This window comes from Panthera leo, chromosome F3 (assembly GCF_018350215.1).
Source record: "Panthera leo isolate Ple1 chromosome F3, P.leo_Ple1_pat1.1, whole genome shotgun sequence".
NCBI classification, from domain to species: domain Eukaryota; kingdom Metazoa; phylum Chordata; class Mammalia; order Carnivora; family Felidae; genus Panthera; species Panthera leo.
In genome coordinates, this window is record NC_056696.1 from 23,716,565 (window position 1) to 23,734,631 (window position 18,067).

Genomic DNA, 18,067 nt, shown 5'->3' on the forward strand with positions numbered 1-18,067 from the left:
AATAAGAGATTTAGTTTTTCTTAAAAAAAAAATTTTTTTAATGTTTATTTTTGAAAGAGAGAGAGACAGGCAGAGAGAGAAGGAGACACAGAATATGAAGCAGGCTCCAGGCTCAACACAGAACCCAATGCAGGACTTAAAACTCATAAACTGCAAGATCATGACCTGAGCTGAAGTGGACCCTTAACCAACTGAGCCACCCAGGTGCCCCAGAGATTTAGTTTTTATAATTTGCAGTGTTTAAAAATTTATTTAAAAAATGTATATTTATATGCTTTATAATCCAATACATATAAAAGAATAAATTGTTAAAGGTCTTTTTCTTTTCTTGTCTGTCCCAACCTTATTGCCATTGGTAACCCATGTTATTAGTTTCTTGTATATTCTTACAGAGATATTTTATGTATATACAGCAAGTATGTACATATATTTATCCATACTTTTTATATCAAATGATGGCATACTATACATATTGTGTCTGGTGTAGTTTTTTCTTTTAACTTAACACTAAATCATGAAGATCTTTCCATAACAAAATCTAAAGAAATTTTCCTTTCTTTTTGAGATTCATTCATTCATTCATTCATTCATTCATTTTAAGTAAGCTCTATCCCAAACATGGGGCTCAAACTCATCACCCCAAGATCAAGAGTCACATACTGTACTGATTGAACCAGCGAGGCACCCAGAATTTAAAGGAAATTTTCATTCTTTTTTGTTGTTGTTACAGCTACAGTAGTGTTCAGTTTTATCACTGCTCCAAAATTTATTTCACTGGACCCTTGGTGGACCAGAGATGCTACAAAGGATAACCTTCTACAAATATCATTTTACAAGTATACAAATAATTCAATAGGATACATTCCTAAAGTGGAATTGCTACCTTGAGGAGTTTACACATTTATAATGCTGATTGATGTTGTCAAATTACTCTTCAGTTGTATCACTTTGCACTCTGGCCAGCAATTTATGAGAAGGCCTGTTTCCCACACATTCCCCAATTGAAAAGGTGACCCAAGAAATAGTAACTCAGTGTAGTTTTAATGTGAAATTCTCTTTTTATGAGTAAGCTGAGCATTTTTCATATATTTAAGAGCCATTCATTTGTCAACATGCACTATTCATATCCTATATCATTTCCTATTTGGTGGTGGTGTTTTTAATAGGCTTAAGGGAACACTTTATTAGGAAAATTAGCCTTAAATCCCAGGTTCAAATGGAAAAATTTCCCAACTTGTCATTTATCTTTTGATTACCAGTATTTCCTTATATGGCCTTGAGGGTTTTTTTTAATGTTGCATTATACTGATAATTAAATCAACGTCTTCAAAATGAATCAGAAATCGAAGAACCTTATAGTAAAATAAAAAACAAACCCAATGGACATAGAGCTGTAATCTTATACAAAGTGTATGTAGCATGTACATGTTGTGAATCCTCTTTTTTTTCCATATCAACATTGCAATATGTCTTAAATTATAATGGTTTATTCAACAATTATCCCATCTACATGGGGCCTCTAGGTTTTGTTTCATACTTGGAAAGGAATTGCATAGCTTTGCCAGTACTTTTTAAATTATATTTTGATTTGTCAATTTTTGTGTAAAGTTTGAGCTTTATTTTTCCAGATAGTTACCATGTATCTCAATGAAATTCTGTGCCAGTTAAAATGCTTTCAGCTCTAAGTGGCAACCAACAAAACAGCTTAAGTAATTAGTATGTTTATTAACTCCCATAAAGAAATCTGTGGTAGGGTCATTCCAGAGTTGGTTAATTCAAGGGTTCAACAATGATTTCAAGGACCTAGGTTCCTTCCACTTTTCTGTTTGTTAACTCTATTCTTTTATTCAGACTAAAAACTAAGGGCTGTGTCTCTTTTACGTTGTACTCAAAATAAGCTTGGTATTATAAGAATTCCACTTAATTAGACAATGATTTTTTGTACCGCTAAACTTAGATGATCAGGTTAGCAGAATATTTTCATACTGCAAATCAGTTAAAAGTAGGGGTTACACCTTCAGAAGTCTAATGGAGGCTGTGTGGTTATACCCTGGAGTAGGATTTGGGAAAACCGATGGAAAATGGCCAAGAATTACTCCAGCTCTTCACCAAATCCTGCAGCCCACCTGCATCTGAACCCAGGTACCTGTCTTTCCCTTGAGTTACAGTGAGAGAGGCATCCCTGCTCTATCCAAGGCCCCAGGCCAGTCCTTCCACATGGCTATTCCCCTGCTCTCCTTTACCAACACATTCACTGGATTGTTTCCGTTAGCAGTCTCTCGGCCTTCCATCCCCACTCCTGCCACAATTCCATCTCTCTTCCTCACTCTGAAAGCCATGCTGCTTTTCTGTCCTCATCTCCCCTTCTAACCTCCATACTCCAGCCAGGCTTTCATTCCCCCCATTCTCCCACCCCCATATCAATGAGAAAGAGTGCTTATTAAGGTTGCCTGCTTCAACGTCCAGGAAGCCATACTCTTCTGATTTTCCCCTGACTTGCCTGGTAGCTTTTTCTCAGCCCTTCTCCCAGCTCCCCCTCCTCCTGCAGGCCTCCTGTAGTGCTCTAGGCTCTGGCCTCAGTTCTCTCTTCTCTACCTCCACTTTCCTCTAGAACCATGGCTTTAATTTTCACCTATTTACTGATGATTTCTAAATCCATACCTCCTCTCCTGACTTCTAGCCTGAGGCCTAAATTTATTCATCCAATGACCTTTTGGCATTTTCCATGTCAATATTTAATAAAAATGTCAAACCCAGGGCACCTAGCTGGCTCCATCAGGAGAGCACGTGACTCTTGGTCTTGGGGTCATGAGTTCAAGCCCCATGTTGGGCACGGAGTCTACTTAAAAAAAAAAAAAAAAAGTCAAATTTAACATGTCCAAAGCAGAACTACTCATTTCCCCTTTTCTCCCAATTAATTCTTCCCAGAGTCTTCCCCATCATTGTACATGGCACACTCATTTCCTAACTGCCCACATGCATCTATCAGCAAGTCTTGCAGGTGCTTACAAAACATGCTTGAGCATGGCCACTGGCCCCCTGTCCACTGCTACACCCTAGTCCAAGTGACCACCATCAAGCCTGGATTACCAGGACGGCCTTCCAAGGGGCTCACAGCCTCCCCTCATTCCCACCCTGGCCCCTTCTCCACATAGCAGCCTGAGTGGTTTGTCTACAATGAAAATTTGGTTATATGACTCCTCTCCTTGAAACCTTCCGTACAGTGTCTCATCACCCTCTGTAATAAAACCCAACTCCTTTTCCTAACCTCATCTCAGTCCATTTTATCCTCTCTTCCTTCCAGGTGAAACACCATAGCTGGGTTTTTCTCCCCCATCAAGCACACCAAGCTTGTTCCCATCTCAGGACCTTTGCACTTGCACTTGGAATACTCTTCCTTCATACATTTGCATGGATATGTGCTCATGACTCAAAGCTCAGCTCACATGAGAATTCTTAGAGAGCCCCGTGCTGAGCAATATGCTAACTCAATGGGTCTCTTCCCACCCTCCATCATTCTCCACTACAATATTCTATATTAGTGTTTTCATAGCATCATTTATCAGGACCTGAAACTATTTATTCATGGACATGTTAATCCTCTCTCCCCACTGGAATATAAGCTCTTTTGAAGGCAGAGACCTTGACATCTTAGGCTCTGCTGTATGTCCATTATCTGAAACAATGCCAAACATTTACCTAGTAGTGGGTACTCCATAAATGTTTGGTAACTGATTTACTACTCCTATCTCTGTTTTGGGCAATCATTTTTACCTCTTCTGATCTCACTTCCTTCAATATTAAGATGAGGAAACTTTTTACTTAAAGATTTTTTTAAATGTTTATTTATTTTAAAGACAGAGAGACAGAGCACAAGCAGGGTCAGGGCAGACAGAGAGGGAGACAGAATCTGAAACAAGCTCCAAGCTCTGAGCTGTCAGCACAGAGCCCTATGCGGGCCTCGAATCCACGAACCATGAGATCATGACCTGAGCCAAAGTTGGACACTCAACTGACTGAGCCACCCAGGAGCCCCCTTAAAGATTTTTTAAAAGTGATCTCTACACACCCAATGTGGGGCTTGAACCTACAACCCAGAGATCAAGAGTCGCACACTATTGACTGAGCCAGCCAGGTGCGCATACAATGAAGAAATTTTAAAAAAAAGGTCACCTGAAATTCCATCTGGCTCAGCCCACAATGACTATGCCTTATAACTTATGGCAATTACAGGAAAAACCTTATTGCACCAAAGATTTGTATCTATTGTAGAACATTTATTCATTCATTCATCAAACCTTTACTGAGTGCTGATCATAAGCCTGGCACTGTTGTAGGCACCGCAGGTCAAGTCATAGCCATCAAAATTATAGTGCGTCAGTCTCAACAAACAAACTCAGAAAGTTGAGACTATCCTTGTCCTCCAGCAGGTTTTCTACTGATATTTCACTTTCTTAGTATTACTTAGTTTATCTACCCTGGGCTCCCTCAAATTTATTATTGCTCTTCCAGTAGTTAATTTCCAAGAATTCTAGCATTAAGTGATAGAATTTATGTGGCTATAACTTTAATAGCACCATGTAAAACAAAGCTATTTAGGTTGCCGAATTTCTGCCAATCTGATTTAATCTTTAAAAAAAATTTTTTAATGTTTATTTTTAAAAACTTTTTTAAATGCTTATTTTTGAGAGAGAGAGAGAGAGAGAGAGAGACAGAGGTGAGTGGGGGAGGGGCAGAGAGAGAGAGAGAGAGAGAGGGAGACACAGAATCCAAAACAGACTCCAAGCTCTGAGCTGTCAGCACAGAGCCTGGCGTGGGGCTTGAACTCCGGAAAAGCAAGATCATGACCTAGGCTGAAGACAGATGTTTAACCAACTAAGCCACCCAGGTGCCCCTAATGTTTATTTATTTTTGAGAGACAGAGAGAGAGAGAGAGAGAGAGAGAGAGAGACAAAGCACAGGCAAGAGGGGGCAGAGAGAGAGGGAGACACAGAATCCGAAGCAGGTTCCAGGATCTGAGCTGTCAGCAGAGAGCCCTACACAGAGCTAGAATGTAGTGCTATCCTCCCAGTTCATCAACCTTAGGGGAAATAAACAGTCTTTTTCAGTAGTTGCTAATAGAATAGTCCTGGGCAAGATCCTGATTTTCCCAGTTGGGAAACAGATTAACCAAATATATTTTAAAGGCCCTCATGTTCCTAGATTACTCTTTTCTCCTGCAAAACTGCTATCCCTTCAGTGAGCTGATATTAGCTAAATTTTAAAAGGATGTAATCTGATTAAATAGATTCACTTTAAGGTATTTAATATGATAGTTTTATCATTTGCAACCTAAATGAACTAATAATTGCCTCAGTGTCAAAATAAGAAGGCATTTAATGCATCATGGATGAAGACTGCTTTAATCAGGTGTAAGTCATCGTGTATTTTTTCCATACATGAGGCATATAAATCTGGACATCTCTGCCCTACTACCCATACGATATATGAGTGCAAATATTTGGGGATGAATCAGGGGGATGCTGTGTGAGTGGTCTGCCCTTGGTTCAGGTCATAAGGGGTGCGTTGTCTGTAGAGAACAGAAAAGCAATGAAACTAAGTCAGTTTTCATTTTTTTAAATTATCACATACAGAAATTATAAGCGATGTCAGTGATGTAGTGCCCCTCCCCACCCTAATGGACCAGGCCCACTGTTCCTGCAACCCCTTGGGGTTCCTCGCCAATTCTTCCTTCCATCTCTCCGTTCAAGCACACCAGAACAGAAGTCAGAGCCCTGGAATATTATTTTTCACAACTATTGGTACCTGACTAGAAGAATTAATGTGTTTCGTGACTTGCACTATAAAGAGTGAACTGTGACTCCGAGAGGAAAAAATCAAAAGGCTGCTTTACAAAATAGATTATAACTACTGTCAGAATGTGTGTTATAAGCAGTAAGTTTAAGCTTGTATAATAAAATAATAGAATTAGCACCCCAAATAAATTCAACAGGAAAATTCTGGAAAAGCAATTCATTTGTCAGATGAGCATAAGAACTTTGTAAGAAATAGGTGAATAATGCCAAATGACTGGTAAACTAATTTAAGTGCAAGCATAGGAATTTGATTTGGACCAGAGTCTGTCATTTTCCTCATTGCCATGGAGCCCTCACCCCACACGGAGTATCACTGCTGGTCCAGCAGGTGGCACTCTTCCCTTTGTGCACTAGTACTAAACTAACACCTTGCCCAAGTACAAGGGAGTTTAGAGTCTTGCCTTCAGAACCAGTAGAATCTGCTTATCTATGGCAATAATAGGTTACTGCTTATACAAGGGCAACTGTGTTGGTCTGGTCTTTGTCACATTTGAAGATGGATACCTAAACATCTAAATGCCCCCCCTGGTTCTAGAGTTTGTCATCCTTAGTTCTAAGCCTTCATTAGTTTCTGTTAAAATACTTGTACTTCTAATGACAGATATTATGCAATGCTAGAGAGCTATATAAAATTGTGATGATTCATATTTGAAAAGTACGTTGGCCATACCTATACAGTCAATTAATCTACAACAAAGGAGGCAAAAATATACAATGGGGAAAAGACAGTCTTTTCAATAAATGATATTGGGAAAACTGGACAGCTACATGCAAAAGAATGAAACTGGACCACTTCCTTGCACCATACACAAAAATAAACTCAAGATGGCTTAAAGACCTAAATGTTAAGACCTAAATCCATATACTCCTAAAAGAAAACATAGGTAGTAATGTCTTGGATGTGGGCTTTAGCAACATACTCATGGCTATGTTTCTTCAGACAAGGAAACAAAAGCAAAAATAAGCTACTGGCACTAGACCAAAATAACCAAAATAAAAAGCTTTTGCACAGCAAAGGAAACCAATACAGAAGGAATAAACAAAACAAAAAAGAAACCTAGTGAGTGGGAGAAGAGATTTGCAAATGATTTATCCATTAAGTGTTAATGTCTAAAATATATAAAGAACTTATACAACTCAACACTAAAAAAACAATCAGCTTAAAAAATGGTCATAGGACCTCAATAGATATTTTCCAAAGAAAATATATAGATGGCCAACAGACACATGAAAAGGTGTTCAGCATTACCCATTACCAGGGAAATGCAAATCAAAAGCGCAATGATCTATCAGCTCATACCAGTCAGAATGGCTAGTATCAAAAAGACAAAACAAGTGATGGTGAGGATGTGGAGAAAAGGGAACTCTCATGAACTGTTGGTGGGAATGTAAATTGGTGTAGCCACTGTGGGAAACAGCATGGAGGTTCCTCAGAAAATGATGGGGTGCCTGGGTGACTCAGTCGGTTGAGCATTCAGCTTCAGTTCAGGTCATGATCTTCCGGTTCGTGAGTTCGAGCCCCACATCGGGCTCTGTGCTGACAGTTCAGAGCCTGGAGCCTGCTTCAGATTCTGTGTCTCCCTCTCCCTCTGCCCCTCCCCTGCTCGTGCTCTGTCTCTCTCTCAAAAATAAATAAACATTAAAAAATATATATTAAACAAAAAAAATGAGAAGGGAATGTTAAGGGAAGATTGGAGGGTGCTGAAGACCAATGTAATTGATTTTACAATTTGTATATGGCTGGCCAATCTTCAAAGAAGATAACTGAATAAAGAACATAAGGAAGTACATTTAATAAGCAAAATGTGTTTAATTTGCAATGTGTGTTAGACTAAGTGGGTCAATGTCTTTAATATATAAAAAAAACTCTTTCAAATCAATAAGAATAAAAAATAAAGGGGTGCCTGGGTGGCTCACTCAGTTAAGGAACTGACTCTTGATATTGGCTCAGGTCATGATCTTCCAGTTTGTGGGTTCGAGTCCCGCATAGGACTCTGCACAAATAGCGAGAAGCCTGCTTGGGATTCTCTCTCTCTTCCCTCTCTCTCTGCCTCTCCCGGACTTGAGTACGTGTGCATGCTCACATATTCTCTCTCTCCCAAAACCAATAAATAAACATTTTAAAAAATCAACAGAAAAACAGAAAAGTATCAGAATAACCTGTATAGCCAGAAAGTCCATGGAAGAACAATGAATCTTTCTCTTTAAGCATTTCATAATTAAATCACAGGATGTGATACTTATTTTGGCTCCTAAATTACCAAATATTTAAATGATTAATGAGGGGTACCCGGGTGGCTCAGTCGGTTAAGCATCCGACTTCGGCTCATGGTTTGTACATTCCCACCAACAGTTCGTGAGAGTTCCCTTTTCTCCACATCCTCACCATCACTTGTTTTGTCTTTTTGATACTAGCCATTCTGACTGGTATGAGCTGATATATCATTGCGCTTTTGATCTGCATTTCCCTGGTAATGAGTAATGCTGAACACCTTTTCATGTGTCTGTTGGCCATCTATATATTTTCTTTGGAAAATGTCTATTGAGGTCCTATGACCTTCGGCCCCCTGCGTCGGGCTCTGTGCTGACAGCTCGGAGCCTGGAGCCTGCTTTGGATTCTGTGTCTCCCTCTCTCTCTGCCCCTCCTCTGCTCATGCTCTGTCTCTCTCACTCTGTCAAAAATAAATAAATATTTAAAAAAATTTTTTTAAATGACTAATGAAAATAATGATGATAATTAAAAAAAGATATGAAAATACCCAATGTGACTGAGAAGTAGGGAAACAAGCATGCATACATAGCTGCTAGACAGGTGATTTAAGTTACATTTATACAATGAACTGTTATTGACCTAGATCTAGACATTTATTTAAATGGAAATACTCCAAATGAAAAATTACAACACAGGTTATAGAATATATGAAGAGCATCACCTCATTTTGGTTATTAAGTAACTATAAATAAGTTTTTATATAATTATAAATTAGAGTTGCACTTATGTTGTGTAAATCTGTAGGAATCTATACCAAAATGGTGATTGGGGTTACCTAAAGATTTTGATGTTGGGATTTGCATGCTTTTCCCCCCTTTTTTCTTTTTGTCAATAGTTTCTAATTTTTTATAGTAAGACCTGGATTATTTATGTAAATAAACAAAAGATTTAATATAAAAGTGGTAGTACAGCAGTTAAGTGGGTGAATTCTGGAGTTTGATAAACCCAGGTGACAGATGACCTTTGCTATATTCCTTAAAGTTCTTTTTTTAAATTAAGTGTATTTATTTTGAGAGAGAGAGTGGGGAAGGGGCAGAGAGAGGGGGAGAGAGAGAAAAATCCCAGGCAGGCTCTGCACTGCCAGTGCAGAGCCTGATGCGGGGCTGGAACTCACACACCACAAGATCGGGACCGGAGCCAAAGTCCGACGCTTAACCAACTGAGCCACCCAGACACCCCAGATTTCTTAAACTTCCTAACCTTGATTCTCTCGTGTTTAAAATGGTGATAATAACGTGCCTACTTCAATCAGTTTTTGCAAAGATGAAGCTAGATAACTTGTACGACCTACGATGTGTACTTCTCATACAATCAAGTAATTACAGAGCTCCTGCCCCTACATTACACAGCAGTACAGGCTCCCTGGGGAAATGCAGAGAAGTGTGAGATTGTCCCTGTTGTGCAGGCAGTTAAATGCCCACATAGAGAGATGTCACTTACTCAAATGAGAACATGGCAAACAAGGGATTCATAGTTCTAGGACATGTAAGAGAATCCCCGAACTCATGCACATTTTAAAGGTACTAAATGTTGGGGCACCTGGGTGGCTCAGTCAGTTGAGCGTCCAACTTTGGCTCAGGTTATGATCTCATGGTTCGTGACTTTGAGCCCCGCGTTGGGCTCTGTGCTAACAGCTCAGAGCCTGGAGCCTGCCTCAGATTCTGTGTCCCCCTCTCTCTCTGCCCCACCCCTGCTTGTGTGCTGTCTCTCTGTCTTTCAAAAATGAATGAACATAAAAAAAATGTTTTTAAATAAATAAATAAAGGTACTAAATGTCTATTAATCTAATTTGCTCCTTTGAAAAAGGTAATCTAACTGGGTGAATTTTATGGTATGTGAATTATATCTCAATTAAGATGTTTCAAGGGTAATCATTTTAATATGTGCTCTTGACCTGAAAGCAGTGGTCTTAAGAGTATCTTAATACAGGGGCACCTGGGTGGCTCGGTTGGTTAAGCATCCAACTCTTGATTTAGGCTCAGGTCATGATCTCACGGTTCGTGACTTCAAGGCCTGTATTAGGCTCTACGTTGACTGCACGGAGCTTACTTGGGATTCTCTCTCTCCCTCTCTCTGCCCCTCCTCTGCTCATTCTCTCTCTCTCTCTCTCAAAATAACTAAATAAAACTTAAAAATTTTTTTTAAATAAAAAGAGTATTTTAATACAAAATACATTAATGTAGTACAAAAACTAACATTGCATAGGAAATTTTCTAAACTAGCTGATTTGAATCGTATGAAGTTGACTCTGCTTCATAAAGTTATTGAATTGCTTGGAGACTCATTTTTAGTGTGTGATTAATAAAATGGTGCCCACATAGGATTTGCAAATATTAAATACTGTAACTAAAATAATGAATTCCTTATTTTTTCCTGTAAACTGGTTGGGGAAAAGGAGCTTTATTTGTTTGGGGAAAAAAATGGGAACAGAAGTTCTTTCTTAATGTAATATCAATGATTTGCAAGGTCTAATTAAAATTCCACTTTCTCTAAAGACTTGCTGCCTTGACCACTCTTGTTGTTACTGATAATAACAATCCTAGCTTCCATTTATTGAACACTTACTATGTTCCTGGGAATATGTTAAGTGTTTCACAGACCTGATCAGATGTAATTTTGATGACAGCACATAAGGGAAGTGTTATTAGCTCCGTCTAATAGATAGAGAGACTGAAACAAGTAAGTTAAGCACTTTGACAGGGTCACATGGCGACTAAGTTATCAGGCTAGGATTTGAGGCTGAGACTGTGATTACAAAGCTTGTTGCTACTACACACATACAAATCCTTCCTCTTACCTGTTCCATCTGTGAGTGCTACAAATGAGCAACAAAGGAGAGACGAGAATAATCAGTCTTTTCTCAGATTGTTCCCAAACCAGAGGTGACAAGCCAAAACTCTGGCAGAAGATCCAAATCAGTTTTCTTCAACAACAATAACAGCATTCTGATGCACAATTGTAGCTATTTATACAAGAAAAGGTATTACTACCCTGGGAAGATATACTTAATTCTAAGAGCTAACTTAAAATATTGAGAAAAAAGTTGAACATTGAAGAGTTTAAATTATTGAGTAGTTACCTGGAAATGCTATTTATTCATTGAGATTCACAGCTTTCATTGAGTCCAGATTCTACATTATATATTTCACTCATTCATTTATTCACTGGTTATTTATTGAACACCTATATGCCAGGTGCTGTTCTAGGCATTTGAGATACATCAGAGAACATGAGCAAAAATCCCCGCCCTTAAAGAAAAAAAATGAATAATAATATACATATAAAAGAAACAAGAAACGACATCAACAAAGAAAATCCCCAACCTTATGGAGTTTCCGTTTCAGTGGGGACAGATAAAGAAGCATATCAGATGATGCTAAGTGAAATTAATAATAATAATGAAGTGGAGTGGAGTAAGGAGTGGAGAGAGATGAGGGCTGGTGTATAAATGGGGTAAAAAAAAATGCTTCTTTTGAAGTGTTAAGCATTTAAGCAGAGATTTGAATAAAATGAGAGACTTAGAGAGTGAACCAGGTGAAAATCTGAGGGAAGAGCATCCCAGGCGAACCAAGAGCACATGCAACGGTGGTGTATCCTAGAAGAGCAAAAAGGCCAGTGGGGCCAACCAGAGAGCAAAGGGGAGAGTGGTGGTAGGTGAGGGCAGAGAGGAAGGGGGGGCCTGGTGTCAGCGACAGACTGGGGCTTTTTCTCTGAAGGAGGAGGACCAGTCAGGAGGCTACTGTAATCATCCAGGTGAGAAAAGATGAGTGTCACAGCAGTGGGGGGGTGGGGGTGGGGTGAGAAATGGTTGGATACTGGATATATTCTGAAAGCAGAAAGGAGAGGATTTATTGAAGGATTAGAGTGTAGGGTGAGAGAGATTGGGTGTGAGGTGTGAGAAATCTTTGTGTTAAAATGCTAGTTAATTAACTTTTGAGGGCAGAGCCTCCGAGTCCTGCTCAGGCCTGGTTCTTCTGTGTACAGGCCACTCGACCTTGGAGGTTAAGTCAATAGGAGTCACTGAAACTCTGATTACTAAGAATAGGAAGAAATGCATGGTGACCCTTCTGCCCCAGTGGAGTCTTATTTGGGAGAGGCTGCCAAGCTAAATAGTGGTTGTGGGAAAAGACTAGATGCCCTTTCTGATGAACTATTTCCAGTTTGCTGAGGGGAAGAACTGGACCTAAAGGTGTAGGAACAGATTCTGATGGGGTTTTCAGAAGTTTCAGGACTAGGAACATATTGCAGGACCCAGCCTTAGGTTTTCCCTGGTTTTCTATTTCTTTCTTTTTTTCCTTTCATTCACCACCCCCTCCTTGGTCTAACATCATGGCTGAAGGAAGGTACAGTTTACTGTCGGTTCTCAAACCTTAGTAGGCCTCAGAATTACCTGGAATGCCCTGAGAAAAACACAGATTGCTGGGCCCACTCCTGGAGTTTCTAACCCGGGGCGCGGTGTGTGTGTGTGTGTGTGTGTGTGTGTGTGTGTGTGTGTGTGTGTGTTTAGAGGGTACACAGGGGTGGGGGAGCTGAAATTTTGCATCTCTAACAAGTTCTTAGGTGATGCTTGCGAACTGCTGCTTCTAGTACCAAAGGGCGTGCAAAGCAACGTCTTTAATTCCACTTCGTGACATGTGAGTGGCGAAGGTTCCAGCTCACAGAGGTTTCCAGTCACTAGGGAAATTGTGCACTTACCCCACGGTGTTTTCTCGGCTGCCCATAACCCGGGGAAAGAAGCAAAGGCCGGCGAGGAGAAGGAACGAGCGGGCAGTCTTTCCAGACTGGACGTCCCCTCGGAGCTCCCCAGCGAAGCCAGGGCGGGAAGACAGCCCCCAGGCCAGCCCACAGATCCTCAGAGGGCGCGCGCGGACCTGGAGGAGGCGCCCCAGAAGGCGGCGCCTCTCGGAGGAAGTTTGTCCTTTAACTGCAGAGCCGGGTTCGCCGTCGCAGCAACCTCCAGGAGCGAGCAGCGGGCGCCCACGGGAGCCGTCAGCGTCGCCCCGGGTGCATCGCGCGCACCGCGGCCATGGGCGGCTCGGCCTCCAGCCTGCTGGACGAGGGCAAGTGCACCTACATCCGAGGTACGCGCGCGCGGGGGGCTTGCCGGGGGCGGCGCGCCCGCCCGGGGGGGGGGGGGGGACTGCACCGCCGCGCGGACCCTGACCCCAGAGGGCGCGTCGCCAGCCGGTGCCGGACCCGCCCTCCACCTGAGGCGCGCTACCGGCGGGCGTGGGGACCTCGGGAGCGCACGGCGCCTCGCGGGGCCAGCTCTCTCCCAGCTCCGGGGCCGCACGCCTGGGCTCGGGAGGGGCTGCGCTGCGGCCGGGGGCCCGCCGGCGGGGGATGCTCTGGGAAGCGCCGCGGCACGGTGGTGGGAGGCAGGTGCAGGCCGAGGGGTGGGGGCGCGACCCCGTTTTTTCCGCTCAGCCCGCCTTGGGGTCTGATCAGCACCTGGCCCAGAAACACCTCACCCTCGCCTCAGTTCTGGGCTCTTTCTGAACTTGCCCAAAGAGAGCCACGGGGATATCCCTCATTTCTGGAGACTTCCCGGGGGATTCCCGGCCTATACAGCAGAATTTCCCTCCGGGTAACATTGGCCTGTTTTTGTAAAACGCGGCGTCGGCCACATCTCTTCACTGGAACTTCAGATCACTTGTGGATGATTTCATCAGAGGCAGAAAGGACCGTGTCATTATGCTCCCAGGTTACAGGGTTTCTTTCCCTCTCCGGAGACGGAGGAGGGGGGGGGGAACAAAAGAGGAACATTGGCATATTTTGTAACAGTTAGCTAAAGTAATAGATGGGGAGAAATTCATTTGGGGAGACTTTCAGACAAAGTGACTCACTGGAGAGTCTGAGGCAGAAAAACAAAACAACATACACAAACGCAACAACAGCAACGAAAAACTTTAGAAAACAAAACAAAACAAAAACCCAGACTAAATGGAAACTGCAGAAAATCGTGACTCTATCTCCTGGGTGTATTTGACCCCATCTCTCTATTCTGCAGCAAACCTTGCCCACAACCACTACCTATTTAGTTATCTTGTGAATTTAGTATTTTTCTGGCTTTAGAAATACCTTCTAAACTAAGTATTGAACTGTACATTTTACCCTAATTCTGTAAAGAAATGGTTAAGTTCTTCCTGATTAAGTTCTGTTTCTGGCCCCCTGAACTTTCCTGATAGGAAAACACTTATTTAGTGTCCTTATTCCATATTTGTTTTCAGTCACCACAACATTTAAAATCATTTTAAAAGGATATCAAATCAGGGCACTTGAGAGCCATGTAATTGACTTTCCAGATTCCTGCTCTGGTGCTTGTGGAGGCAGAGAGGATCATCGACAGCCCATTCTGTCAGGGGATAAATCTTGGTCAAGTATTCCTTTGCTGTAGTTTATTTAAAATGGGAGAAAGATGGATGGCTTATTTATATTAGTTAAACAGCTAAACTAAGGCTGCCTTAGTCTTACAAATTTGGCCATGTGCTTATTTTCACCAGTGTGTAAGGGACTGAAAGAACAATGTAGTAGAACATAGTGAGGAGGGGTTTGCATTTAGTTATTTGCAAAATATGTTTATGCCACTTATTTTATAAGACTTCCTTTCACCGCAAAGCTTAGAGACACCTAAAGTTGAATCATGGCCATCTACAGTAATCATTGGAAGTCCAGCAATGTAAGGGATTAATGTCCTTAAAGACTTCATGGTCATGACAGTTGGTGCAAGCCTTGTATTCATGTGAAAAGAAAATGTGTTACCCTTTTATTTTATTGTGAAATTAAATTATTACCCTCACAAAAGTATGAGACGGCTAGTGCACAGAAAGGACTTGTAATGAATATGTTCTGAATGCATAAAACTATAGCAGAGTGTGTGACAGTCATTACATCCACAAGTCTTGTTCAATTTTATCTCCTTATTCTTTGGGAGGACACTTTCAAGTTATGTACGGGCAGAGGGAAGAGAAGAGTTAAAGTTAGAATACCTCCAGAGAAAATGAGACGTTGCCTCATTTGAGAATACTAGTCTTGCCAAAAGAGAAAAGAGCATTGGAAAAATGCATGGTGTTGTGAATTGTTAGTGCATGAGCACATGAAGGTCATGAGGCTGTGATTTCCTGATGGTTTTGAAGCCTCAGATCCCTGTAAAAAAATTATATATATGTGTATATATATATATACACACACATATGTGTGTATATGTATGCATACACATATATGTATGTGTATATACACACATATACACACATATATGTGTGTATATACACATACACATGTGTGTATATGTATGTATGTATATTTACATATATACACACATGTATATATGTATATATACGTATATATACATATATACATGTATACATGTATGTATGTATATATACGTATATGTGTGTATATATATATATATGTATATATATGGCCCTATCTTCTCTGATTTGCCCATCCTTTAGCCCATAAATATTCTCAAGTTTTGATTTAATTATAAGCAGAACAATCGAAAATATGACAGTAAGGTTTAAATACAATTTTATGACCTATTTTTCAGAAAGGAGCTGCCAGTGAAATATTATAGATTTGAAAGCCCCTGTAGCTGATTCAATAACTTTCCTTCAAGCTTGATAAACTTTGCTAACATATGGAGAATAACTAGTCAGTATATTTGGAGTCAGTTTTGTTAACTTAATCTTGTATGTGTTATAAGCAGCTTACTTCTGGTATGCTAATGAGTCTGAATCAGCATTTGCTTTTAGACAAATCATTTAACAGCTGCCGTTCAGTTTGTGTGCATCGAAACTTTGTGTTAACAGTGATGCTCATCACATGGTTGTTTTGAAAATACATTATTTCTTAGGATTTAGTGAATTTCCAGGCGAAGGGATATCAGAAGTATTGAGGAGTTACTTCATTTCTAAAGATGCTTTGAAAATTATTACCACACTCATGTTTCCTGGCACAGAATACATTTTTAGGATTGCTTCTGGAAACTTTCAGTAATTTCACTTGATACGATGTTTCAATTAATAAATAATTCTAAGACCAGGTTGTAATCATAGGGACAGTGTTTGTTATCTGTTAGCCCTCAGTGTTGCTTTTAGCACTGACTTAAAAGGGTCTTCTTTCAATGAGAAAGAAAGCTCATAAATTATCCAGGCACCGGTGATCAACTTAGGGCACTTTGCTCTCTTTATGCCACGTTTCCTTTTACTTTTTAAACTTTGATATGCAAAAATGAGCTATAGCTTCAAAACACACAATGCCTTCCTGTTTGAGAAATAATTATATTTCCTTTTAAAAATTGCCACTGGATTGTTAATGAATCAAAACAAAACAAAACAAAAAAGAACCTGAAAACTCCCTCCCAAATCCTTGCGTAGAGTCAGAATAAGTACTGGAAAATCAGTGCCACAGCTGAGAATTGTGGGAGACACGGGTCTCGGTGGGGACTGGCAGACACGTGGAGGCCCGGTAGCAGCAAGTGGCAGGAAAACCGTTCTTTTCCTAGACTTACTGCAGAGTGAGTCCCAGTTAACCCGTAAGGGCCCAATGGCTTCCAGTGAAATGCTTATCGGTGATCTGATGCTTATAAAGAAAACGAGTTTCAGCTTAAAAACAACTTGTATTTCTCATAGGGGGATTTTCTCATACTTGTACCGTAAGGGTTCACATGGGTGGCAGTATATGAAATTTATGCTCAGAACAGTGTCTGGAGTGATGTCTCCACAGACAGGATGAATGGAAGATAGGGAGAACTGTACATGTTTGTAGTCTACTTAATCTAGATGTATATAGTACTAGTCTACACATTTGCCTGTTCTTCAGTCATAATTTGTGGGTAGGAGACGGGCATAAGAACTGGTCTGATTTATATGGATATTATGACAGTGTAATCTGAGAGTCCAGTTTATCTCGCTAGAAATGGCAGTATATTGTCATGGGTAATTAGGATATGGAGCATGGGTAGGCACAATTAGACATCAACCCAACATCTTTTCCCCATTCCTCTTTCAAACAGAACCGCACTTTTATTTGGGGACTGAATGTCCCCTCTGTAAAGCCATGTGTCCCAGCGAGGCTAGCCCCACTTACGGCTTTTGAGGGGTGGGTGCAGATTGGCCCGTGCCTATCACGGTGCTGTGTTCTCCTTGCCAGTGATTATATGCGGCATGGGATTCTGATGCAGTGTGGCCAGTGAGGCTTGAAGGGAGGTTTACTGGCTGTTTCTAAGAAAGTTTTCTTCCCTTTTTAAAAGGAGACAAAGGGTTGAGACATATTCTTCCTTTCCTTCTTCTTTTGGACTTTGTTGCGTTTGAATGTGATGCCTGGAACTAAGTAGGAAGGGAGCTAGCTCAAAGACATAGCCACCATTGGAGCACTGCCAGGCCAACGTAGTCTCAGAGAAGAGAAGCTAGAGCCCGGGCACACCTTGCTGATCGCCTCTCTGTCCTACTAGTGCGTACTTTTTGTTGTGTAATATACTAAATCCTCTTTGAGTAGGGGTGGTAGAGGGTGCTGGTTATCCCCCAATATCATTCTTCCCTTTTTTTTTTTTTTTTTTAGTTTTTATTTACTTAAGTAATCTCTACACCCAATGTTGGGCTTGAACTCATGACTCTGAGATCAAGAGTCGCATGCTCCTCCAGCTGAGCCAGGCAGGTGCCCCTTCCTTACTTTTAAAAATAATAGAACCTCTATAGGGTGCCTGGGTAACTCGGTTGGTTGAGCGACTGGCTCTTGATTTGGGCTCAGGTCATGATCTTATGGTTCGTGAGTTCGAGCTCCGCATGGAGCCCCACGTGGAGCACCATGTCCAGCCCCACATTGGGCTCCCCCCACTAACAGTGCAGAGCCTGCTTAGGATTCTCTCTCTCTTCCTCTCTCTCTGCACCTCCCCTGCCCATGAGCATGTGCTCTCTCTCTCTCTCTCTCTCTCTCTCAA

At 41.1% G+C, this 18,067-nt stretch overlaps 1 protein-coding gene across 1 annotated transcript in view; it reads left to right on the forward strand.

Moving 5' to 3' along the window:
• The first annotated feature begins 13,057 nt into the window (after positions 1 to 13,057).
• NIBAN1 (niban apoptosis regulator 1) overlaps positions 13,058 to 18,067 on the forward strand; it is a 151,122-nt gene continuing 146,112 nt past the window's right edge. The window contains exon 1 of the mRNA XM_042924492.1: positions 13,058 to 13,208. Coding sequence (XP_042780426.1) covers positions 13,154 to 13,208 — 55 coding nt within the window. The 5' untranslated portion in view covers positions 13,058 to 13,153. The remainder of the gene's footprint in view (positions 13,209 to 18,067) is intronic.